This window comes from Sciurus carolinensis, chromosome 9, assembly GCF_902686445.1.
Source record: "Sciurus carolinensis chromosome 9, mSciCar1.2, whole genome shotgun sequence".
In the NCBI taxonomy this organism is placed as follows: domain Eukaryota; kingdom Metazoa; phylum Chordata; class Mammalia; order Rodentia; family Sciuridae; genus Sciurus; species Sciurus carolinensis.
In genome coordinates, this window is record NC_062221.1 from 72530393 (window position 1) to 72556211 (window position 25819).

At 40.7% G+C, this 25819-nt stretch overlaps 1 protein-coding gene across 2 annotated transcripts in view; it reads left to right on the forward strand.

Moving 5' to 3' along the window:
- The window catches only part of Hgd (homogentisate 1,2-dioxygenase), a 45776-nt gene extending 27855 nt beyond the window's left edge, over window positions 1-17921 (forward strand). For both annotated transcript variants that reach the window (XM_047564355.1, XM_047564354.1), the window contains 9 exons: window positions 1847-1938; window positions 3024-3058; window positions 3811-3890; window positions 4469-4568; window positions 6309-6433; window positions 8829-8933; window positions 11084-11210; window positions 14708-14889; window positions 17566-17921. In XM_047564355.1, the coding sequence (XP_047420311.1) occupies window positions 1847-1938; window positions 3024-3058; window positions 3811-3890; window positions 4469-4568; window positions 6309-6433; window positions 8829-8933; window positions 11084-11210; window positions 14708-14889; window positions 17566-17715 (996 nt within the window). In that variant the 3' untranslated portion in view covers window positions 17716-17921. The remainder of the gene's footprint in view (window positions 1-1846; window positions 1939-3023; window positions 3059-3810; window positions 3891-4468; window positions 4569-6308; window positions 6434-8828; window positions 8934-11083; window positions 11211-14707; window positions 14890-17565) is intronic.
- Window positions 17922-25819: the final 7898 nt, after the last annotated feature.

Genomic DNA, 25819 nt, shown 5'->3' on the forward strand with positions numbered 1-25819 from the left:
TCCTGACACCAAAGGGCACTAGTGAGTTTTTACATCTCAGAAAGACCAAGGGCAGTGGATATGTTCCTGCCTTGAGCTTCTTTTCTTGTGGTTTGAACAAAGGCTCTTATCCTTTTTACTCCAGGGACCCCTTTGATACTGTGCTGACACCCACAGGGGTTTTTGTTTGTTTTGTTTGCAGCGCTGGAGATTGAACCCAGGGCTTTGCATGTGCTGGGCAAGCCCTCTACCCCTGAACTACATTCTCAGCCCTTTTTATTTTTTACTTTGAAACAGGGACTCTCTAAGTTGCCCAGGCTGACCTCAAACTCACAATCCTTTCTTCATCCTCCTGGGTAACAAGAATACGCCACTGCGCCCACAGATACCTGTAATTTTAATGTGTGAAAGATATTATGTGTGAAAAAAGACAATTATATTGAAACACAATGTTAAAAATATTTCTAAAAATAAATTGTGGGGGGCTGGGGAGATAGCTCAGTTGGTAGAGTGCTTGCCTCGCAAGCTCAAGGCCCTGGGTTCAATCCCCAGCACCGCAAAAAAAAAAAAAAAAAAAAAAAAAAATTGTGTTTGATTTATAGTCATACATATGATTTCTTGTTAGTATACTAAATATTGAGTTCTATGGGAGATAATAACTATGATATGAGCATAAATGATGCTTTAAGATACCTGTGATATGAGATATGAAATGAAAATATCCATGATTTCTATCATTGAACACAGGCGCTTCTAATACTCCTGTGTTTTGTTGCCTAAATTCATGTTAATTGAAGGGAATGATAAATTTCACTCAGAGATTAGAGAAAATAAATAGAAAACTTTTCCCATTCAAGTTCATGAACCCCTGAATTGGATGAGTGGGCTAGAATGGCATCAACCCAGGGCAACAGCTCTAGTTATACGAAGTTGATTGGCAGCTCTCTCGGCATTTGAGGGTCGGGGAGTACTGGAATACCTGTGACCAGAGGGAGCTGTATGATATGGAGGTGGGGCTCAGAGGCCAGTGGAGTGTTCAGCAGATCAACTAGGGGCATAGCTTACCTAGGGACTATCTAGGTGTCCAGTCATAAGGCCAAATTGTTTAAATTGTCTTGAATTCTTTACCCTTATTAAGTGCTCCAAAATCCTGTGTAGACTCACTTCAATAGACCACAAACTTGCAAATCAAATTAAAATATAAAAAGAAATTCCCTACTTCCTGCATAAATTATGGGTCTCTGAGGAGCAGAGCTCTCTCCTTTTGGGCTTTCCATCTACAACTTTGGGGCTGGGAGCAGTTTTGAAGACTGTGTATTCAAGTTCCTTGAACTGTGTATCAATCATCTGGTCACACAGCAGAGAGAATTACAGTCAGTCAGAATACGTTCCTCTTTTCCCTCTTCTGGAGGTTAGGTTGACCCTCTTCACAAGCAGAGGACTGCCCACTTGGGGGTAGACTGGAGGGGCATTAACTGGCACCTGAAGCTACAACCATCTTCCCTAAGCCTCCTAGATACCTGATATCACCTCCGACAGAATCACTCCTCCAGGTTGAACTTAAGCATCAAACTGTCACTTTTGAAGTAATTAAAAGTAATGAATTCTTGCCTATAAATTCATATGATGTAGTCATTAAGACAGTCAGATTTAGGCCACAGCTGGCAGGTAGGGTGAGCTACAAACAACCATATGTAAGTGTAAACTCCAGGTTCCCCAGAGTTAGTCCAGATCCCAAATGTCCCCACTGGCCCCCAAGGGAAGAGCCTTCTAAAACATTGCCTCATGACCCTCAGGGGTCAGGGAGAAGGCTGGGCTCTTGGGTACTACTTGTACTCAACCTCTGTCTCCCGTGGGTCTCTCTCAGGGCCTGCACACCTTGTGTGGAGCTGGAGACATCAGGTCTAACAATGGGCTTGCCATCCATATTTTCCTGTGCAACACTTCCATGGAGAACAGGTAAGGGACTCAGTGCTGGGGCTGGGCATCCCCATTCTCCAAGGGCTGTTGGCCAGAAGGTGAAGGACAAGTGTCCACTTTTACAAAGTCACACATGCACATACATTGTTGTTTTTATTATTTTTTTCCTTCAGAGCAATGTTAATATATATTTATTAAAAATAATAATAAATAAACATTTCTATTTTTACTGACTCTTGTGACAAACAAAGTCATGTAACAGTGTAAGCAGAAAAGGGAAGGTGGGACCTTGGAATGTAGGCATGGTTCAAAAGGTCTTTAGGTGGTTTTGGGTCAGAATATTCTTAACTTCTAAGGTCTGTTCTTGAGACCAAAGTCACTGCATGGGCAGCCATTAGGCCACCTGTTGGTGGCAGGCCAAGCTAATAGAATTGGCTTCAAGTTTTCTGTAAGCCTCATGTTGCTGAGTAGAGCAGTTTATATAGTGGCTTTTTTTGTTTGTTTGTTTGTTTGTTTAATTTAAAAAAAAGGTAAATGGCATTCCTGTATTTCTTTGGGAGGCAGACTTGGGTAGCTATTTTGCACTACAAGTAGACCCACATGTTGCATCCAAAACCCAACTCTAGTTTTGTTGATGGAACAAACTTGCATGAGCCATTTAGCTTCTCTGAGCCTCAAATCAAGACCAAGATCACAACCTTATGGCAAGTCTTTGACAACCTCCCTTTGGGTCCAGCCTTATATTGGGCCACCTCCTCCTCCACTCAAGCCACACTGGCCTTAATTCACTTCTTTCAACCTGCATGGGTTCATTTGCCCCAGAGCATCTGTGTATGCTGGTCCTTTTGTCTGGATTGTCCTCTCCCTTTTTCTTTCATTTGCCTGAACTTGACTTTCATGGGCCATTATAGTTTGCAGTGATTTAGTTCTGTAATTGTTTGCTGTCTGACTCCCTACCAAGCTCTAAGCTCCACCAGGGCAGAGACTGGGTCATCCTGCTGACCATTGTACACCCAGTGCTAAACCTGGTACAGAGTAGGCACAAAGCAATAATTTGTACAATGAATTTATTTGTCTAGACGTGTTAAAAATGAAGATGACAGGAAATACTCTTTATGTTTCAGATGCTTTTATAATTCAGATGGAGACTTCTTGATTGGTAAGTTCTGAAGATTTCAGACCCCTTCACTGTTCTCTAGCCACAAACTTCTTTCTAATTTTCTACATATTATTTTCCTTCATTTTCTGTTTTATTTCATTTAATGTAATTTATAGACTGAGGTCTAGAGGCCACTGGTGGTCTGGAAAAGATTCCTCGCATATCTCAAAGTTCCTACTCCATTTCCTGGATTCTGCCTTTGCACATATTCTCTAGGTCTTTCTGATGTGGGAGATTTGGGCAACTGAAAAGAAATAAGTGGTACCAGCATGTGATTAACTTATTAAGATAACTCTGCCTTCAAACTCACCCAAGAAAAGCCCATCTGTCATTGATAACTGCAATAGAAATACAAATTTTCATGAGACCATCTAAAATGTAAGGACTCATCTGAGTTTTATTCTGATCTTCCCATTCCATTTGGTGGTTTTAGTGTTGATTTTTTTGGAGCCAACATTTTGGTATAAACATTAGAAATGCAAATGCCCTTTTTGGTCAATTCACAAAATTGTGCATATACAAGCTCCTCACCTAGCATCTGGGAAAAAATATGGGGCTTATTATTATTATTATTCACATTCTTCCAGATAGTAAAATAGCTAACTGAAGTTGTTGGACTATACATTTTCCCCTGAGACATGCAGTAAAGTTCTTTTTATGTGGAATAAAAAGCAAATGCAGCCCTTAAGGCTTTATGAAATGGTTCTTGCACAGAAAGGGTTGCTCACCAATGCCCTGTCTTTTTTTATCAGTTCCCCAGAAAGGGAAGCTTCTCATTTACACTGAGTTTGGCAAGATGCTTGTGCAGCCCAATGAGATCTGCGTCATTCAGGTTGGTAATGTGCCCCCTTCTCCTCCCTGCCTCTCCCTAATTTGGGAGCAATCAGATGTTTCAACTGCTGCTATTTCCAACTCTAAAATTTCTCTGTCATGTCTGGGCAACGGGGAGGGAGTCTGAGTTGCTTAGAAGGCTTCGTATGCTGAAGGGTAAGCAGGCTTTTGTGCTGCTTGGTTTTAATATAGCACACAACCACAGAGCAAAGAGCATTCGTCATTCACTTTCCTAAGTGTTTATGCCCACTCTGGATAATGTTCTGTTGAAGGTAGGAGGCAGTGAAATTTATTTTTGTTATTGTTTGTTTTATTTATTTTTCAATGTGGCTATATCAGGGCTACTGGTATTTCTGGACCTAGGCAGAGATTAGACTAGAGCTGGCTTGAGTCACAGGTGTGATTAGGAGTGAAGTTTTTCTTTCTAACTCATCTTTGATCTGGTCATCTCTCAACCATATCTCAACAAACTATAGTTTTGCTTTTGCATGTGGGACTGCCTGTGGCTCTGTGGCAGCTTCTTTATAACTACATGTTTGATTTAAGAGGTCACCCCTGTGTCTCTGCTTTCAATTCCAGAGAGGAATGAGGTTCAGCATAGATGTCTTCGAGGAGACCAGGGGCTACATCCTGGAAGTCTATGGTGTCCACTTCGAGTTACCTGACCTGGGACCCATTGGTAAATCTTCACTGTAGCCTCTCAGACTTGCTTGAGATGCAGGACTCAGAAATGCATGAAAGCTAAACATCTTTCCCTCTCACCATCTTGTTCAAATCTCAATTTTCCTCTTCAGCTAGACCAAGTGTCTATTATGCATAAAATATACACAACAGAAAATGACCAAGCGAACACATTACAAATTTCCCTCTAGAATAGACTATTGGAGATAAAGACAGTGTGTAATAAGTTTCTGCAGAGGATGTAGAAGTTTGGTTTACTGTGGGTGGGGTCACCAGGAACAGCTTCACAGAAGAGATGAGATTTGACTGATTCTTGATGAAAAAGTGAGAAGAGGAAGGGAACAACTTAAGCAAAAGCATACAAATGGGAATGAGCTTTGTGGAATAACTGCTTTCTTACATCAATGGGTTGGGTATAGAGAATAAAGTGGGGAAAGCCTTAAAAATGGCCAGACCTCTAGTCCTATGGAAAAGGGAAGTGGACGGAGTGACACAAAGTCTGTGAACCTCACCTTTCTCCTGAGCACACTGCACAAAATCCACACACTTAACAGTAAAAATGGTACATCGCTCAGTACTATGAAGGAGCTAGAAACAACAGCTGCCGTGAGGCAGATTAAAACTTCCCAAAGTGAACCAGGTTCCCCCAGTCCTGATTCTTCTGGCAAGCTGGAGGCAGGAGATTCAGGAAAGAAGGGAAGGTGTTAGGAGGGGTTATTCTCCAAGCCTCTCTTGGAGCACAAGGAGAACTGGGAAACTGGCCCTCAGTTCCATCTGTGGACACACCTCCCAGTTGCTTTCCTTGTCAACAGCTTTTCAGAGCAAAACAGGGACAGGCCAGCATGTGCCTTCTGGTCACTCCCCTGGGGGATCCAAATATTCAGAGGAAGGTGGGAGGCAGCAGAGAAGCAGCTGGAGCCCTGGTGGGCCGTCTGTCATCCTGCTCACCACCCACTCTTCCCACTTTGGTCTGCCTTCCTGCTGTTCTGCAGGCAGCATAGCCTCCAGGTTCCCCGGAACATGTACCCTCTGGAAAATATATATAATTTACTAACCAGCTGGGGGCTTATTTTATTTAACCCCAGGAGCTGGAAATGATAAAACACTCCCCAGTTCTTTCCTCTCAGAGTTAAATTATGTTTTTGCACTTCTGCTTTTCATATTTGGTCTTTTGATTTATTTTCCTCCTCTGAGGGAACACTCGCTCTGAGGCAGGGCTAAGCAGGCACATCCTGAAGACTTTTTCCCTGAGTGGCAGACAGATTTTTTAGACTAGAGAGCAACTTTACAGTCTTGGATTCTGAGTTCTGACTAAGGAGCAGAGGCCTGCCTGGGACAATGGTGTGTGGCTCTTTCTGAGATCAAGGACTGTAGATATGTTCTAGAGTCTTCAGAGTTTCCTTGGAAAGACAAAGATATGATATTCTGTCAGATCTTCCCTTTTCCTCTTTTCTAGTTCTTTCCTGTCCTTTCTCCTCACCTGTAGTGATAGATAATAAATGTAAAATGATTTTGTAAACCATAGTCACTCCATTAGGATATGTTGGTAATGATAAAGATGATAACTGCAAAATTTTCCCTGATCAAATTCCTTGGGTCCTCCAGAAAAGGTACCAGATTGGGAATCAAGCGAGTCTTCAAGCAATGAAAGCAATTTGTTGACAGGATGCTGTCTTTGTGAGCATCTTTCATATGTGATTTCAAATGTCTAAAAGGACTTTGGGTTACTGTGTTTTAGGAGCCAATGGCTTGGCCAATCCTCGTGACTTCTTGATACCTGTTGCCTGGTACGAAGATCGTCAAGTACCAGGTGGTTACACTGTGATTAATAAGTACCAGGGCAAGCTGTTTGCTGCCAAACAGGTAAATAAGAGGGTTGGCACCCAGGGGAGGGAATGAATAAAGTTATTAAGCTCTGACTGATGGCCAAGACTAGTGTTAGGTACTTTCCATACATACTTTCATCTTTACCACACCACCAAAAGTGCCACACATAAGGTACTATTTATCTTATTCATAGTCATGAAAAGAGACCAGATAGTGATAAATAATTTGCTAATGTCTCTGTAAGTAGCAGAACCAGCCTTCAAACCACCTCTTTCTGATTCCTAACGTTATGCTTTTTCTGCTCACCAAGCAATGCAAATCCTGGCAATATGTAGCTCTCTATAAATGATGTGGAAAACATAATATGCAGGCAGAGAATGTGTTCTGAAAAGGAAAAAGAGTTAACAAGAAGACCAGCTGAGACTTATGTTCTGCAGTGATTACCTTATTTCAAATATAAGTAATGGTTGATACAAAATAAGTAGAACTCTGTTAATTAACTTGACTTGGTTTATACCACCACCAGCCTGGAAAACTCAGGATATAAGCAAAGGCACAGAAAATAATAAAAATAACTTTAAAAATGAAAACAGTATATAATTGATAATGTTACTATGTGTTGTTATGTAAACTATTATATGTATATATAAAGGTAAATTAATCATATAAGAAATATATAAAGGTAAATCATAATATATATATATGTATATATATATAAAGGTAAATTAATCATATAACAAAAAGAACCCAAAGATCTCTCTATTAACATTATTTGCTTGTCCGATTTATTGCTTATATTTGACAAGGTATATTATTTTCCTTGTACAGCATCTGGAGGTCATGCCACCTAGCAAAGGCCAACCAGTTTGACTCTGAAAATTAATCCTGAAGGCACATACATTGTCACCCTCATTTTAGGATTGGGGTTTCTCAAAAGTGATTCAGGAACTATTTGTGTTGAACCTTCAGAAAAAGCTTATTTAAAATTTAGATCTTTAGATAGTATTTCAGCCTGGCAAAAATGATAACCTCTGAGGATGAGAGGTGGAACTTGCATTCAACTTAAGCATCTTCCTCAGATTATTTTTATGGATGGTGGATAGAAAACCATCATCCTAGAAGCAGCCAGCAGCTCTCTAGAAGGGTTTTCACTTCCCACATGGACCTGTGTTATTCTTTGAGTGAGCCCCACTGACACACTCTCTCCTTTGCCACAACCTGTGTCTGGGAGGTTGGCCTAAGACTAAGGACTGGGCTCCTTCTTCTCCTGACTTTTGTATGGTTCAACCCTCAGGAAATTGGAAGGCCAGAGGAATGATACATCAGGTATTCTTCCTGGTTCCTCCCTGTTTTAGACTGTGTTCCTGACAGTAGCTTCATCCCTCTATGACCTGGCTCCTGGTGGTAGTCCCAGGGGTTTGCTGGAACCAATTCATACCAACTCACAAAAGCTGAAATGCACACCTCTTCACAACTCTGTTTTCAATAATGTCACATTGGTTGCTCAAAAATGATCATGGTGAGAGTATCTGTCCTGCAGGAATCAGCAAGTGCTATAAATCAATGATTATTTTTCCCCCAGAAAGCCAGTTGTTAAATATATACTAGCGTACCTCTGGGAAACCCCTTCTTCACGATTCTACCTCTTGCTGGTGTTCTGCAACAGTGTTTCCCTCCCTCATTCCTTGCGCCTAGGAATGACAATGTCTTCCCACTGTTGTGAGGCTCAGATACCTCCACACCTCTACTCATTCTACTTATACTTAACTGCATCTCTGTGAGTAGTCTGTTCACTGAAGTCCTCAGAACATTCTGATTGGGATTCTCTTTCCTGAATAGACCCAGAGCAGCACTGGAGACCTCCTTCCAGTAGCAGAACACTGATCCCCTCCTACCTCAAACAGGATCAAGAAGGACCTTAGATCACTCTGAAGTTGCAGATCCTTGGGGCTGGAACTCTTAGAGGTCTGCTTCCCACCCCTATACTCTCACCAACCCAGGCATTATGTCCATGGGTAGCTCTTCTAGGTTGCAAAAGCCTGGAGATTTGTCACAGCAAGTACCCACTGCACCAGGAAACAGGGTAACCTAGATTGAGAAATGCTGGCATCCACAGATTCCCATGATTATGTTAAAAATTGTTTGAAAAACCACTATTTGGTGACTGTGTTGTGCTTCTGCTGCACATGTAATCAAAAGTCAGCTGCAGCTTATGAACTGGAAAGATAGGGTCAGTAGCTAAGTGAGGGCTTGGTCAAGGGTGTGTGAAACAACCATGGAGAGATTAAGACTATACTTCTCTCAAAGGATAGTACAATTAAATTTTTAACAATATAAAATGAAAAGAGAGTTATGCCCAGTACATATTGTAAGATCACAGTTACAAAAACATTAGATACTAAGATCATCTTTTCCTGCTTCTTGTGATTAGCATGTCTCCCCATTCAATGTCGTGGCCTGGCACGGAAACTATACACCCTACAAGTACAACCTGGAGAACTTCATGGTCATCAACTCAGTGGCCTTTGACCATGCAGTAAGTCTGGACCATGTACGGGTCCTGGGGATGGGGCAAACTTTGGGCAAAAGGGATCCACAGCAGATCAGTAGCATTCACAGATTTCATATTTCCAAGGTCACCCTTGGAAGGCAGGCCTAGATAGAGTCATTTGTCCTTTGGTGAAGGAGTCAATAATGTAACTAATGAGGAAGCCAAGAACTCAACATTCATCCATGAATACAACCTAGTTCTCTACAGAGTAATCACAATAATTTTCATAAGTGGGTAAAAACTTAAAAAAAATACAACTTCTAATAGTAGTGTTGGAGTCAGGAGAAAAGAACATTTGTAGATTTTGAGAAGTCTCTGTACTCCTCACATCTTAGGAGTCTACCCTACTGCTCTGGCTGCCTCCCAGGTACCTCTACTCCTGGCTGTTATTGACAGTGATAGAGCAGATAACCCTCTTCTAAAGTCACTCATAATATTGAGTGCTTGAACTTCAACCAAAGAAATGCTAGTGTATGAAGTTGGTCATATTTTTCAATCAATTAGGAGAACATAACAGGTCCCTAGTCTATAGTGTAGACCCTCCCAAGGCCCCACATTCTTGATAAAGTGTAAGTTCTGAGATCCTGGGGGAAAGTTCATTTTGCAGCCTAGTTCATAATAGATTAACAACCCACAAGGAGGAGGGATAATTAGGTCCAAAGCCAGAAAATCACAGAAAGAGAGATTATTCTGAGTCAGTTTGGTTTATCTCTGGAGGGACAAAACTACCTTTCTGAACAAGAGCAACTCTTAATAAAGCCAAAGGGAAAAATAAAATTGAGACACCAAGCCCAAACCAACATGAAAAAGCATCTGAGGCACTGATAAAGCTTTACTTTAGCCTCACTATCTTTTCTTTTATTTAATAGTTTTAGCCATTTCCCATGATAGATGAAGCAATGTTAACTCTCCAAGCAATAAGGGTTGTTTTTTTTTTTTTCTTTTTGCCATTTGAATTCACACAGGTTCAATCTTCCCTGTGCTGCTGCTGCTATAGTTATTTTTCCAAAATTCAGATCTGACCATTCCACCACTGCATTAGAAAACCTTTGCAAGCTCCCCATGGCTTAGGATTAAGTCTGAGCTCTGAAGCGTGGTATTTGTTGCTCTTCACCATCTGGTCCTGGACTCATTTTTTAAATACCACCTCTTGCCCCTCTTCCTTCTGTCAATACACCCTGGGTTTTAACTTTCTCTCCTCTTAACAAAATCTCTGTACACTTGGATGTTGTTTCTGTTTTCGGTGATAAAAAGCCTCCTTCTTTTCTTCCCTCCTTCTTTCCTACTTTCTTCTTCCTTCCCTGCCTCCCTCCATTCTTTCTTTTCTTCTGTGCATTTCCAACACCAAGCTTAAATGACACCTCCTTTTTGAAGTTTTTTCTGATATTTTTGGGTAGAAATAGTCTCTTTCCTCTCCCCTTAATCAGAACTAACAGAGCAGGACTAGATCCCAATCATGTTGAACTCCCTAGATGTTGGCATGGTATCTGAAATTGAACATGATTGTTAATTTCAATTAAACTGAATCTCAGTCTTTCCACTTAAAAAGCCTAAAGATCTTTATAAAGCATAATCTTGACTCTCAACCTACCCCCTCTACACACCCACCACCAAGACTAGTTGATGTGAATGGTATATTTTAGATCTGAGCATCGATTGATCAGAAAGCAAAGAACAAGTCTTCAGAATTTCCTGCCCATGGATACCATCAGGAATCTCTGTGATTACTCCAAAGAGAAGCACATCTACACCAAAATTTAAGGCTGTTTTCTTTCTGTGTCCACTTTTCTCTGAGCATCTCTTTTGCTTGGAGCTCTCTGCTGCCCTGGCCCAAGATTGGAAGGAAGACACATGGCTCTTGGAGTCTGAGGTAGCAGGGTGTGTATAATGTGGGCTCAGCAGGGTGAGAAAGCAGCCAGAATGCTCTTAGCTGGTGTGAATTCATTTTGCTTCAAGCACAGCAAGGGAACAGTCAGATGAGTGATTAGTGCACCTCAAGCAGAAGTCCAGACTTCTGTCATTTGATCAGAAATTAGACTGTCACTTGAAAGCAGCTTCATGTGCTGTTGATATGTTTGTCATTGTCCAGTCACTTCCCTGGCATCTTGCATTCTGCCTCTCCTTCTGTGTTACAGGACCCGTCCATTTTCACAGTGTTGACTGCCAAGTCTGTCCGCCCTGGAGTGGCCATTGCCGATTTTGTCATCTTCCCACCTCGATGGGGGGTTGCTGATAAGACTTTCAGGCCTCCTTATTACCACAGTAAGTCTTTCTTTTACCAAGCCACGTTTGGGAACTAGAGACAGCAAAGCAGTGAGCACTATGCACTGGGAATAGTGCCCAGGTTGTTTCTGGACTCCCTGCCCTGCCCTGAGCCAGGATCCTGCTTCCCCAGGCCCCCTGCTACTCCCAGGCTTCAAGCTGCTCAAGCACAATTCCTGCGGATGGCAGGGGTGCCTTGACTTGGAGCCCAGATCCCCATTTCTCTGGACCTGAAGAGAGGCAGAAAGGTTGGTAAAGCAGGAAGCAAGAAGTTTCCATCAGATTTTTCTTTTATAGGATGGGGAAATGGCAGTGATGTTGTTAGTTGTTTGTTAATTTGAGGAAGTTTACCTATTCCAGTTACTTTGGCAGGATGGAGCTGATTACTGTCTGCCCTAGGGAAGAGACCCTATTCTGGAAGGAGTCTCTACAGAGCATTTGTTGCTTAGAACTGGAGCTAACAAACCTACTATGTTTGTTTTATTAATATTATTGTGACTAATGGTTAATGATTGTTGGTCAGTTTCTAAGCCTCTATTATAAATTCTTTAAAAATATTAACTCATTTAATTCATATAAATTAGCTGCAAGATATAGATAATATCATTATTCTCTTGTTTTTCAGTAGATAAAACAGACACAGAGGGATTAAGTAACTCTCAAGGCCTCATAAACTAATTAGTGGAAGAGTCAGGATTTAATTGCAGACCGTCTGATGCCAAAGCAGACACTTATGACCATTGACTGATGTAGCTGGCCTAGTGCCTGGCTCATAATACACGTCTAATAAATATTTATTCAACAAGTAACTACATCATCAAGAATGAATGCATTATATCATGGCTATATTTAGTGAAGTTAACATTTTTAATTGTTCTATAGCTAGCTGAAAACTCAAATCTAAAAGTTGATGAACAATTCTGCTTCCCAGAGATTATAATTTTTGGATGTAGAACTCTAGAAAGACTCTAGGACAGATTTTAGTTAGAACAGGACCTTCTTTTTCTAGGAGGATCTTCTCTGTAACAGTTCCCAGGCACCAGGTTCAATAGTGCCTAAACTGCCCTGGATGGGCAATTTAGGTACCTGTGAGGGTGGCGAGGTAAGGCCCGTGGGATGAAAGAACCCGCCTCATGGCCCAGCCCGGTGTCCCCATCTCCCCTTTCAGGTGTTACTATCAAGAGTGCCTTTCTTTTTTTCTTTTTAAGTTTATTCTCAAGGCCCACACATAGAATTTGATTTGCTGGTTTTAAGGTAGAACCTCTGAATCTGCATTTTAAGCCAGCAAGCCAAGGTGTTCTGATGTAGAAGAAGGTCTACAGACCTTATGTTGAGAAATAGTGGTGTGGCTTTGTCACCCCACCTATGTAGAGAGATAATAGAGTGTAGTGACATGGTCAGGTTCACTACTACACTACAAATTCTCATACTCCTTCATCTTGATCTGTACTTCAGACCTTGTGGGGAAAAATGGCCTTGTGAAATGCCTTCTATAATTTTTTTAATGACTCCCTAAGTAATTTGGTCAAAGGATAAACCTCATAAAGGTACAGTCACCCTGAGTTGGTTGAGAAAAACACAGAACCCTAAGTTAGAAATTAGTTTTGCTAGAGATATTAAAAATATTGCCTTAGCAATACTCAGAATCTTTGCTACTTTGATGTGACTTTAAAGGAGAAGCAGGGAATTATTTCTCTAGAAATATTGCCTCTAGTCATTTTAATGCACTTTAGTCAATGAGATTCGGCTTTAATCAGAAAGGCAAGGTCTACCCTCCCGCTGTCCTTTGAAATATCGAAAGTGATGTAGAAATGTCATAGCCAAACTCATTGCTACCTAAATTCATATTCAGATCAAAGCTGAATTCCATCTTGCTCTCTTCTTAAAATTAAGCTGTGAAGGTGACCCAGAGGACACATACTAGAATGGGGAGCATGACAGCAAATTTAAGTCATGAGCAGAACTATTTAAAAATGTGGATTCTTCCTGCTTCCCTTCCCTTCTTTTCCTCTATTTCTACTTTCTGGAGAAGCAAATAGGACTACGACCTGGGTCTCACCCCCTTGGTAGAGGTTGTCACTCTCTCACTTACTTTGCTTTTGCTTTGGGATCGGGGTGGGCGCGAGTGCTCAGTGGATTACAGAAGTATTTTAGCACTTGTTTATACTGTGCACGTAAGGAAGAAGGGCAGGGCAGGGATCATGACAAATGTTTGACTTTGTAAGGGTTGTAACTTCCGTGTCTCGTCTCTGTCCACGGTTTGCATTCTCAGCACCCTCGCAGGACAGACTATGAATAGCATTAAACAGGTTACTTATTCCTGTCTGTATCACCGAACTTAGCACAGTGTCTAATTATATGCATTGGAAGGATGGGCAGATGGGTGAAGTGGGAAATGGGCAAATGAGTGGAGGGATGGGGTAGATGGCAGATGGAGATGGAAAGGCACTTAAATTCATGCAGGTGTTGTATTTCTTTAATTCTCCCTCTAAATGTGTTATTATTTAATAAAGACCTTTATTACAATAAAAACATAAGATTGAAAGAGTGGAAGCATGGTAATGTCTGTCAAATTGTGTATTACTCCAGAAAGCACAACTAAGACTAATAAATTTAGCTTATATGAAAGCAAATTTCCATTTAATAAAAAAAGAACTTTCTACCCAAAGTTGTTAAATTATATGATAGATTTCTTTGTAGAATAGAGAACTTCAATTCATAGAAGGCAAACAGGCAGAACCCAGGAATCTGTCAGGAAAGATGTAGAAAATTCTTCTGTGATGAGGAGCAAGCAGTAGGAATCCTTTCCAATTTTAAGATTTATTATTATAGAAGAACAGAAGAATAAGATGATATCCAATTAAGATAGAGAAGCTAATGTTTGTTAAGATGAATATCACTTATGATCTGTGTTTTGTAGATATCAAGATTCTGTCACACAAATTATCATTTAATAATAGACTCTAAGTCCAGGCTTCTTTTCATTACATCACTGACCATCAACACACACGCACACACGCACGCATGCATGTACACATGCACGCGCACATGCACACACACAAACCCCATTTCATCTTTCTAGACTGGGAACCAGGGATGTGATGATACCATTTACTGTTGTGCAGCAGCTATTGAGGAAGGAGCTCTGATCTGGAAGAGAAGATGACTCTAATGTGGGAATCTATCCACTTGTTATTATGATTTACATTTTTATTATTGTCTTGTCTGTCCTTGGTTTCTTTAGATCTAGTTAGTTTCTTTCAGATGCTGGAACTCAAGACTTTAGATAATCTACAAAACCATAGAGTAGAGTTTTGCCTAGCAAGAATGTTAGACTGATGAAGGTTCTGTTGTTTTTCTGTCAGTCCATACTCCTTATTAATCCTAAAAATTTTTTCAGCTCTACCTATCTTCTTGGCGTTCTACAGAAATAATATTTGAGAGGTCTTGATGTTTTATTGTTCTTGCCTTGAATAATGCTGCTTCAACCTTTCCAGGAAACTGCATGAGTGAATTCATGGGACTCATCAAAGGTCACTATGAGGCAAAACAAGGTGGATTCCTGCCAGGGGGAGGCAGCTTGCACAGTGCCATGACCCCCCATGGCCCTGATGCAGATTGCTTTGAAAAGGCCAGCAAGGTCAAGCTGGCTCCTGAGAGGATTGCTGATGGCACCATGGTAAGCAAATCAAATGCCAGCTCTGGTGGCTTCTGGGCTCCCCAACTTTGTTGAGAGGAACATGCCTTTTTTCTCCAGAGTCACAGAGGTGGACTAAGGAGAGTTGTGTGTTTGTACAAGTTTACTTGTGTATAAATACACACACTTGTATACATACTAGACTCGTGGTATAGGGTGTAGGAAGACCTTTGGACGTGGATTCAGACCTCCATTCAAATCTTATCCTTAATTCTTGTGTGACCTTGAACAAGTCACTTTACTTCTCTGTGCTCCATTTTCCCCATCTGTAGGAAAGCTATGCTATCCAGCCCCACAGATGGTTGTGAGTTAATATTGTGAACTGTTCAAATGCAAGGAAATATTATTAATATCCATATGCATCCCTGTGCCTGCACTGTTTCAGAGTCCTCTGCTTTGGGCAATAATCCTCCAGGGCCACAACAGCAGGAGAGGCAGGATGTCACCTTCAGCCTGTTACTCAAGCCAAGGAGGATCAGGAAGCCCTTGCCTTACTCTGGTCAAGGCTTGTGAGCAAGAATTCTCAGCTGTTTTCTCATTTTCCTTAGGTCTGCTTTGGCATAGAATGAAACTGATGGGATTTAGAAGCTGTTCTGTATTCTTCCCATGTCAGGCTGTAAACATTGAGGCTGAACACAATTGCAGTTAGCTGCGGTACTTGATTTTATTTTATTTTTGCATTCTTGGAGGTAGAGTTAATGGACCACAAGAAGTAATTTTATGCTAAATCATATGCAAATTTGCTTTACATTTTTAAACAAATGTCTCCAATGCTACCTTGTTTAAAATCTATAACACAGACCTGTTTGACTCCATGCCCAGCTCATAAATTACCTAAGCAGTGAACCCTAGCTGTCCATCTGCCCAATGCAGTTTGCTTTCAATCTCAACCCCAAAGCCAGAGTTGGTGGTGTTTCTTTGAGGAGGAAGGAGTATAGAGTACTCCCATCTGCTTGGACTTGGTTTATGCTGAGGTCCCTTGCAAGGGTATCTGCAGAGTTCCAATAAGACCCCTATATCTCTGTCACATGGTTTAACAATCTTATTTAAATGATTGTCTCTGAAGACTCCTGAAAGTGCACAGGCTACTCCTGAGTTGTCACTCAATAACCATTTGTTGTTGATCCCAAAAACTGGCTTTGGATAGTCATTGTTACCAGGAAGCAGTCTTTATGAGGAGCAAAACTTCAGGTAATGTCTGGGCCTAGACTAGTCATGAGAAAGAGCTCTCCATGTAGAGGTATCAGGATGAGAATCCCAGGGTATCTGGGAGCCCACAATACCTGGTGGGGAGTACCCAACACTGTACCCAACTTTGGGCCTCCCTCACTCATTCCCATTATATAATTTAGACCTAAGGTCAATGAATATGCCTTATTCTTATTCTAATTTGGAGTGATTAACTTGATATAATACAGTCTTTGTAGCTCAACTGGGATGGGGCTTTTGGTACTCTAGGAAGCAGTCAGCAAAAGACAGTAATATTAATTGCCATAATAGCTTATACTTGAATAGTGCTTTATATCTTACATAATAGCACTCCATTCAATCTCATCCAGAACTCACATAGAGTCTGCCATAGGAAGTCAGGCAAGAACATTCATCTCCATTGATTTAGGCAAAAAGAAGCTAATGTATATGAGACATCAAACATTAATATGGGTGCTCCAGATAGTATCACAAGAAAAGTGTATCATTCTCTTTTGTCAGTCTATATTCTTTAAATATCTTGACTGGGAATGTAGCCAGTTGATAGACCACTTACCTAGTATGTGTGAAGCCCTGGGTTCAATTCCCAGCATCCCTCCCCCACTCCCCCCATGAAAGTGATATTCTTTCAATTTCTTAATGTAAGTATATAAGAATCATAGGGTTTGTTTTTCGGGTTTTGCCTGAAAAATTTTTTAAGGCCACTGTGGTAGGAAAATTAGCTACCGATGAAACTGAAATGTCTAAGTTGCACAGAGTAATAGTATATTCTTTCTGTTGTTGACAAAAATCTCCATTCAGAACAGTGTGAGATACACTGTTCAGACCCTACCAGGATATGGCTTTAAAAGTGCTGCAGTTATCCCTGCCTTTTCCTCTCCACTCTTCCTCTTCCTCCATTTCCTTTTCCCAGCCCATTTCTTGGTCAGAGTCTTGAAAGAGCAGCTCAAATCTCATCTTTGCCACAACTTATCACCTGAGACAACTCACTTCCCAGCTCTGAGCCTTAGCTTCCTCCTTGGCAAAACAGAGAGCATGCCCTCTCTCACAAGGACATGGCCATGGTAAGTGATGATCCCTGAGAAGAAGAATATCGCAGGATTCTTCCACCTCTGCCTTTGGATGTAGTAAAATAAACTCCATAGTATCATGCTTATCCATAAGACCAGGCAGGATAGGCAAAGCATAGAAGGATAATGTGATGCCTAAGTACCCAATTCCACTTCACAGAATGAAACTTGAGGTCCTGAGTAGTTAAAGGTCTTGCACAAGGTCTCACCAGCTTCTGAGTAGTAGGACCAGAACCAGAACCAGGACTTGGACTTCCTCTCCTCACCAATTGATGTACTGAAGATTTTGCCTACCTTCATCTTCTCTTGACAGTTAATGAAATGTTCTTTATTGTCTACCTCATCCCTTCTTTCTCATCTCCATCCTCATTTTCTACAGGCATTTATGTTTGAATCTTCCCTAAATTTGGCTGTCACCAAATGGGGACTCAAGACCTCAAATTGTTTGGATGAGAACTACTATAAATGCTGGGAGCCTCTCAAGAGCCACTTCACCCCCAATTCCAGGAAACCAGCAGGATTAAACTGAACCTGGAGCATTGTTACCATACAAGAGAATAGATTTGTGCCATTTCCTGAGAATCTCATGCCTTCTGGTAGTAACAGGGGAAAGGGTTGGTTAGAATGAGAACTCATTTTTCACAAATAAATCTGAACATTTGTGGAAATCTATTTGGAAAGTTCTATGGCTGTCAGCTTACTTACTCAATAAAATTTGCTTGTATTCTGTCAAAATGGTGAATGATTATATCAAGTCTTGAAGAAGCAGATCTATAGTGACCAGGACTGGTGGGCCAAGTAAATCCAAGAGATTGAACCAAGGCTAGTGCTCCTTCCCATGTAGTTGTCCAGAGAACCTTTATTTTAAGAGCACAAGTGTAAGCATCTCTGAGTCCATAAGACCAGGCAGGATAGGCAAAGCATTAGAGCATGAGCTGAGGCTGAAGTGCAAAGTCAAATTCTTAGGATTTATTTCATGCATGGGGAAATCCAAGTCATCAGCAGAGTTCCAAACATACATCTGTGAGCCTAAAATAGATGAATAACCAGGACTGTTGTCTGTCTAATCTTGGTAGTCATGTAGCAGCCAATATGATGATATTGAACAAGAACCCCTGTTCCAAAGAAGAGAGATTTCATTCACTTGGATGATCTACTGTTCTGATTTGCTCAGGACTGCTCCAATTTTTGCAATCAAAGCACTGTATCCCAGGACACTTTTCAGTCCTAGTCAAGCTGGATTAGTTGTTCAACCTACTACACACTCATTTATTAAACCATTTGGTACCTATGTGTTGAGTCCTTACTCCCAACTACAAAGCAAGATGCTGGGGATGAGGGGTTGAAAAGGAAGAAGCAGTATCTCCCCTTAGGTTGCTGATGGTCTGGGAGATTAAGGTCAAAGGGAATCAAGATTGAGGCACAGGGCCGTGATAAAAATGAGGCAGTACCGTGTAGAAGGCTGTACTTAATAGCTTCCTTACTATAGTGAGCATCCCGCCCAGATTATTGGGTTGCCCAAGACTTTGGATGCTCTGGAGGTAAGAAGACACACAAATCAGAAACATGATAGGGAGAGTTTTTCAACACTGTTTCAGTTCTGTAGTTTTAGCACATTTCCCCCACTTCGTTGCCATAGTAGCAGTTTCAAAATGCTGCTACCAAGTTCTCATTCAACAATATGTAAGAGAGTTAGCTATGGGTCAGGACCTAAAGACTAGAATTACCAATTCTGCTAGATGCCCAGATAAATTTGAATTTCAGACAAACCACAAATCATTTTTAGTGTAAGTATGTCATGTAATTCTTGGACATTCTTCTACAAAAAAATTATTCATGGTTTATTTGAACTTCAAATTTAACTTGGAATCAACTATTTATATTTGCCAAATTTGGCAATCTAGGAGAGATGTAGGGTTCAAGGAGATAGACATGGTGCTTGCCCTTACTGAGTTTACATTTCAAACAAAATCAACAAACAAAATAATTACAAACAGTTGAAGCATGCTGAGAAGAAAACAGGGATAGAAATAGAACAACAGGTAGGATGAATGGGAGAGATCTTTCTTTAAAAAGAAAGGTCCTCAATGAAGAAGTGACATTTAGTCAGATCTGAAGGATAGGAAGAAGCAAGTCATTAGAAGGGTGGGGGTGGAGTGGGATGAAATGAAGAAGAGGAGTAACATACCAACAAAGTGCCTTGTGGGTTCAAGGAACTGAAAGAAGAGATGTGAGAAGCACAGGAGGAGGCTATTGCAATAGTCCAGGAAAAGAAGTAACATCATCCTGAATTAATGGGGTAGCAACAGAGACAGGGTCTAATAACTTTCAGAATGTTCTGGAGTGGATCTGAAAGGCTTGTTGCATAGGGTGTAAAGAGTGAGGGAAAGGAGTTGAGAGCAGGGCAGGGATGACAGCTGGGTTTCTGGCAGTGGTACTTCATAATCTCAAAAAAATAAGGTAGAAGTATCTTTGAGAGTGACAAGTTGGTATGCTTTTCCAATATTCTTTAATATAATGAAGTATTCATTAAAAACTAAACATTGTTAACTAGCAATGAATGCCTTTGAATAAATTTTAAATTTGACCACTGTCACAGAAGCTGCCAGTGTTCCCCACTCCTTCCCATATTCCATCAGCAATCACCATTCACTGCCAATTGGTTGCTCTCAACGGCCAGGACCTGCAACTCCACCTGAGGACAAAACCAGAGCTCAGACAAAGTGCTAAGGGATAAATGGCCCTGACAAATGACAAACAGGAGTTGGTGATTAAATATGGCAGCTCTCTCACCCCATGTTTCTGAGGTTTATGCTCAGCCCTTGGTTCCCTGAGACTCCCCAAGGGAGTAAGTTCCAGGCACCCATCATGGCAAATTATTGCTAATACATCACTATTTGCTTCCTTTCTTTCTCTCACTTTCCCTGTCTCATGGGGCTCTTCCCTCAACCCCAAACTAAAATACCACTAGCCCCAGCATGAGCTCATTCTACCCCAACCCTATGCACATGGTACCTCCACTCTGAACCTTTCACTTCAATCTTTTATTGGTTTGGTGGCAGGGCCTTCCTGGGCCAGGCCCAACGTGCCAGGTTTCCACACACTTAGCACCCAAGCCCTTGTGCATTATTTCCTTGCTCCTGGCAGCAACACTCCAGCTAGAGACAGTATTTTACCCAGACCAGACTGTTCGCTCTAATTAAAAAAGATTTAGTTTCCTTCTGTTGTGCCTCAGATCATCTATGAAGATTTGTATCATTTCCTTAATTCCCTGTTCTCCATGATGCCTTCCTTTACTGTGTTCCTCAAGAAATATACCATCTCTTTGAATAGAAATAGAAAACCTAAAGAACAAAAAGTACCTGATTAGGCTTCCTGCCTTGACAGGAGGGTTTTCTGACAGCACCCGACAGCATCTTGGCAGATTTTGCTATTAGAGGAGGGTGTAATAGCAGCCACCCTCTCTTTTCCTTTCTGAGAGACTTGTCTCATAGCCCAGGCTACTAACAATGGCTGTGCACCAGTGGGTCTCAAAGCAGGTGGTTTTGTCCCCCTAGCCTCAACCTAGCAAGACATCTAGCAAAATCTACAGGAATGTATGGTTGTCACAACTAGAGAGAACACTGGCACTGGCCAATAAAGGCTAGGGATGCTGAGAAACATACTACAATGCACAAGAAAGTCTCCTGCAACAAAGAACTGTCCTATGCTAAATGTCAGTAGGCAAAGTGGGTCTCAGCTTCAGCTGTACTTTGGAGCTCCCAGCAGCTTCTTGAACTCCCAGTGCCCAGGGTATACCACAGACCAACTGAATCAGAAACATTAGAGATGGAGCCCAACTGTGAGAACTTTTTTGAAACTCTTCAGTTGAGTTCAATGCACAGGCAAGGCCAAGGACCACTCTTTCAGAAATTTAAAATTAGTAGTGAAAATATCTTTTTTACCACCTTAGATCTTGGTTCAACTCAGGGTTTCCTAGGGTCTACAAAAAGGAAGTTCAAAAAAAATCCCTAGGGCTGGGGAGATAGCTCAGTTGGTAGCGTGCTTGCCTTGCAAGCACAAGGCCCTGGGTTTGATCCCCAGCACCACAAAAAAAAAAAAAAAAAAAAAAAAAAAAAAAAAAAAAAAATCCCTAAACCTCCTCCAATTTCCAGTAAACATGAAATGGGATGGGATGGCAGTGTGGGATGAGGGATTGCCCAGGGATTGCACGCTCCTGGGCAGTGTTGCGAGACCATCTCCATCAGAAAGTGAGAGTTAGGGGAGGGGCTGTTAATGGAAGCTGAGGCCTAGATGTAAACCATTAAGTGAGAAGTTAACATGCAGTTTCTGTTTTATGAATTTCCAGAGTGATGAGTTATCACTACTGAGTTTGAAGGAAATTTTGTCCTTCTGGACATACTTTGCCACTAAAACAAAAGTAGCTTGAGTGCTGACATTTAAACTTCTTTGTTATGCTTAGTGATCAGCAGGCCTTCAATTTGATATAATCAGTTTTACATAATTATGTCACAAAATCTGATGTATATCTAAAATGTATGCTCTTGTCAGCCAGTATGGTGTGTGATTAAGAGCACAAATGCTAAATCCAGGCTGCTCAGGTTCAAAGCCAGGTTCTACGACTTGTTAGCTCTGTGACCCTGAGCAATTTACTTAACCTCTACGAGTTTCTCTTTCCTTAACTGTAAAATAATAATGATAGTACCTACTTCGCAGTGTTAGGTAAATGAGTTAAGATAGGTAAATTGCTCAAAAAAATGCCTATCACATAATAAGCGCTGTATAACACGTAACTAATATTCAGAGTGGGTTTTAAAAATCTTAACCTTGATACACTAGGGGTTTTTTCTTTATTGTTTTTATTGTTATTGTAATTAAGTGGAGGAATTTAAAGAGTCTTTAAAATGGAAAGCAATTCTATTTTTCCCACATTTTTATTGGTGCATTGCAATTATACATAATAGTGGGATTCATTATTATGCACATACTGTAACAAAATAATTTGGCCAATATCATTTCCCACTATTTCACCTTTCAATAACACTAGTTTTTAATTTTACTGTTAGTTAGTTAATAACAATAACTATTATGCCTGAATTTCAACTTTTGGAAAGAATACGAATTAAGAATATATGCTCTGACCCGGGCACCATAGCACACAACTGTAATCCCAGAATCTTGGGAGGCTGAGGCAGGAGGATCACAAGTTTGAGGCCAGCTTTGGCAACTTAGTGAGAATCTGTCTCAAAATATTTTAAAAGAGTTGTGGATGTAGCTCAGTGGCTGAATGCCCCTGGGCTCAATTCCAATAGCACACACAAAAACAAACACACAAACAAACAAAATGAACATAGATCTGAAATTCAGACTATACTTTTATAATCAAGTGAGCTTGAGAAATTTATAAACCTTACCTTCCTCATTTGGAAAAAAGAAATGATTTATTTCACAGGGATTTTGTGAGCATTAAATGATCTGATGTGTTGAAGGCACCCACCTGTTTTCAATACATGGGAAGCACAGGAAAATGCTGGCTATTATTACTGTTATTGTTTACCATTAACCATTGTGGCTCAGTGAATCCTCAGCTCCTGCCTCAGGGAGGCTATGGTGCCACCTACTGTAGGAGATATCAGAGTGAGTGAGCTGAAGTCCTTGTTCCTAAATAAATAAGCATTTAGCAGAAGTGAAAGGTGTGTACCCTTCTAATACAGTAAGTAACAGATGTCCAAAGTAGGGGGGGAAAGGAAATGTTTTATCCTTCTGGTCATTTTAGGTCTAAGAGAAAGAAAGTTTTAATGAAGTTTAATTTAAAATCTCAATGATGTATATTAATAGATCAATTGTAGTAGAAGTTAAGACAGACTTTAAACTGGCTTTGATAAAAGCATTTCCATGTGACTATGTAAAGAGCTTTTCCTAGAACAATCCTGATTAATGATGTGGATCCTTGGGACTCTTAATAGCCAAATCTAGGTTTGTAAACTTATATCAGAAGCTTCAACACAAACCACTATGGCACTATTAATGGTGATACCTTGTAAAAATTAAGCATATACAATGCTACATGGTTCGTGGGAGAACAACTTAACTAATGGAGCTGTTTCACTCATTCATGAGCATATACTGCCTTCTTTTTGGATTATATGCATAAAATTAAAATCAGAAGGGCAGGTATATATTATGATGCCACTTCTTTTAATAAAAGCAGATGTATCCACTATTCCAGGTAATTTTCTTAAAGAACACTGGCTTTCTCTCATGCATGCTGGGATTTGGGACAAGTTAGTGTTACTGGTAAAAAACTTCTTTTTTGCATGCATGCCAAATTTCTTAGAATGCTGATCATACAATGGGTCAAAGTGAGATAAGCTGATGATGTCACTATAAAGCCCCCATACTGTGGTAACTGGTGCAGAGCAGAGCACTGTGGAGAGGATAAATACTTGTCCAGCCAACCACCACTGGATAAAGTGTCATGAGGGATGGAGAAATGTTCACTGGCTAAGTACCAGATAGACAATGAAAAATGGAGGCACTACTTATCCAGCCCATCACCAATGAACCTTCCTTATAAAATTATTTTTTGATAAACCTTATGTCTCATAAGTTGTCTCTGGATATTTTCTCTGGTCTCTCAGTGACATATCCCACAGCCCTTGTGCAACTGGGCTGTGGGCAACACCTAGTTCCTGCCATAAATAACCTCTAATGGCACTTTAGCCATTAGTACAGGAGGCACTGGGATTGAATGCTTTCATTCTCACGGTCTCAAGAAAAGATAAGTCTGCCAATACTTACTTTACACATAAAATGCTTTAAACATCTGCCTGATTTATTTCCAAATCTTTCCTGATTAAAACGACTTGTCAGTCTTCTGATCATATGAGGTCAGAAAATGGGCAATTGTCTAGTAACTGACAGTGTCACTTCTAATTACAAGTAGGTGACAAGGGCAATCAGAGTAGTGGTTCCTAACCAAAACCAAGAATCCTACTCTTTTTGGGTGCGGTGGTGCCCACTTATAATCCCAGCGGCTCAGGAGGCTGAGACAGAAGGATCACGAGTTCAAAGTCAGCCTTAGCCATTTAGCAAGGCCCTAAGCAATTTAGAGACCCTGTCTCTAAATAAAATATAAAAAGGGGGCTAGGGATTTGAGTCAGTGTTTAAGTGTCTCCACCCCTCCCCCCCCAAAAAAAGTCCTAATCTTCAAATTAGCAGGGTTTCTTCAAGAATTGGACAAGTCGTTTCTCCTATCCAAACCTTTCCTGTAGAAAGGTTGTGAGCTAGCAGATCTTTAAAGATTCTTCAGCTTTAATATTCTATAAGTCTAAGAATGTCCTAGAAAGCCTAAAAGTGCAAGTTAAAGTCCCTGCTCTGTATGGCAACATCTCTTATGCCCTTATGTCTCTCATGCTGAATTAGGTGTCCTTTCTCTGTACCCACCTCCCTCCCCACTGTGTCTGTCCTTATCCAGTTCAAAGAATGGTGAAAGACACACCTCAGAGGGAGGCTGCCCAAATTTACGTCCTACTTCAACTCTTACTAGCTCCGTGGACATGGGCACTATTAACCCCTCTAAATCTCACCTGTGTAATGAGGATAGTAGGACCTACCTACAAAGTTTGTTTTGAGGTATTTTAGGAGATGTGTAAAGCCCTTAGTTTAACTTAGAATACACGTCAGAGTTTCTTAAGTGTTGGCTGCTATAATTGTCTTTTTCAACCATGAGTTTCTCTAAGAGAGATTATACCTTATTCATGTTGGTATTCTCAATGCTAGAAAATAACAGGGGCTCAGTAAGTGTTCGATCAATGCAGAGAAGGCTTGCAGGTCAATTTTTTGTCCTACAAGAATTCAATAAGATGCAGGTTCCTCTCTGCCCAGTGTCTCCAGAAAATCAGCCATCCCCAGGATCTGCAGACCAATGGCTGCTCATCCTTCTTGTGGCCTATATTGGAGTCTCCTCTCAAACACCTGAAAGAACCAAATCATTTATGGGTTACCCCTTCTGCAAAGTATAATTTTGGAGGAAAATTTGCCTATTTAGCTTGTAAGAGATGGCTTCAGCATACTTGATAAATCCCATCATCACCCCAGCTACCTCATATAGAATAATAAGACTACATCTACATCCTATATAAAATATGAATAAAACCTTTTTAGAAAACTTTGTTTTTAATTGTATGAAACATGCAATGTTAAGTTTTTTTAAGTACTTAAGTGTGCAAAGAACATCCAGAGAAGTTACCCACCTACTGCAAATTAGTACAATCACTTCAGAAAGCAGCATGGAATTCCTCAACAGATAAGGAGCAGAACCGCCATATGACCCAGCTATTCTACTCATTGGTATTTCTCCAAAAGAGCAGAAATGAGCATACAATAGTGATAAATGAATTCCAATGTTTATAGTGGTACAGTTTACAATCACCAAGTTATGGAACAAGTTTAGGTCTCTGTCAACAGATGAATGGATAAAAAATGTGGTGTGTATGCACAGTAAAGTTCTACTGGGCCATAAAGAAGAATAAAATTATGTGGCTTGCTGGCAAATGGAACTACAGAACATCATGTTAAGTGAAATAAGCCAGACTTCAAAAGTCAAAGCTTGAATGCTTTTTCTCATATGC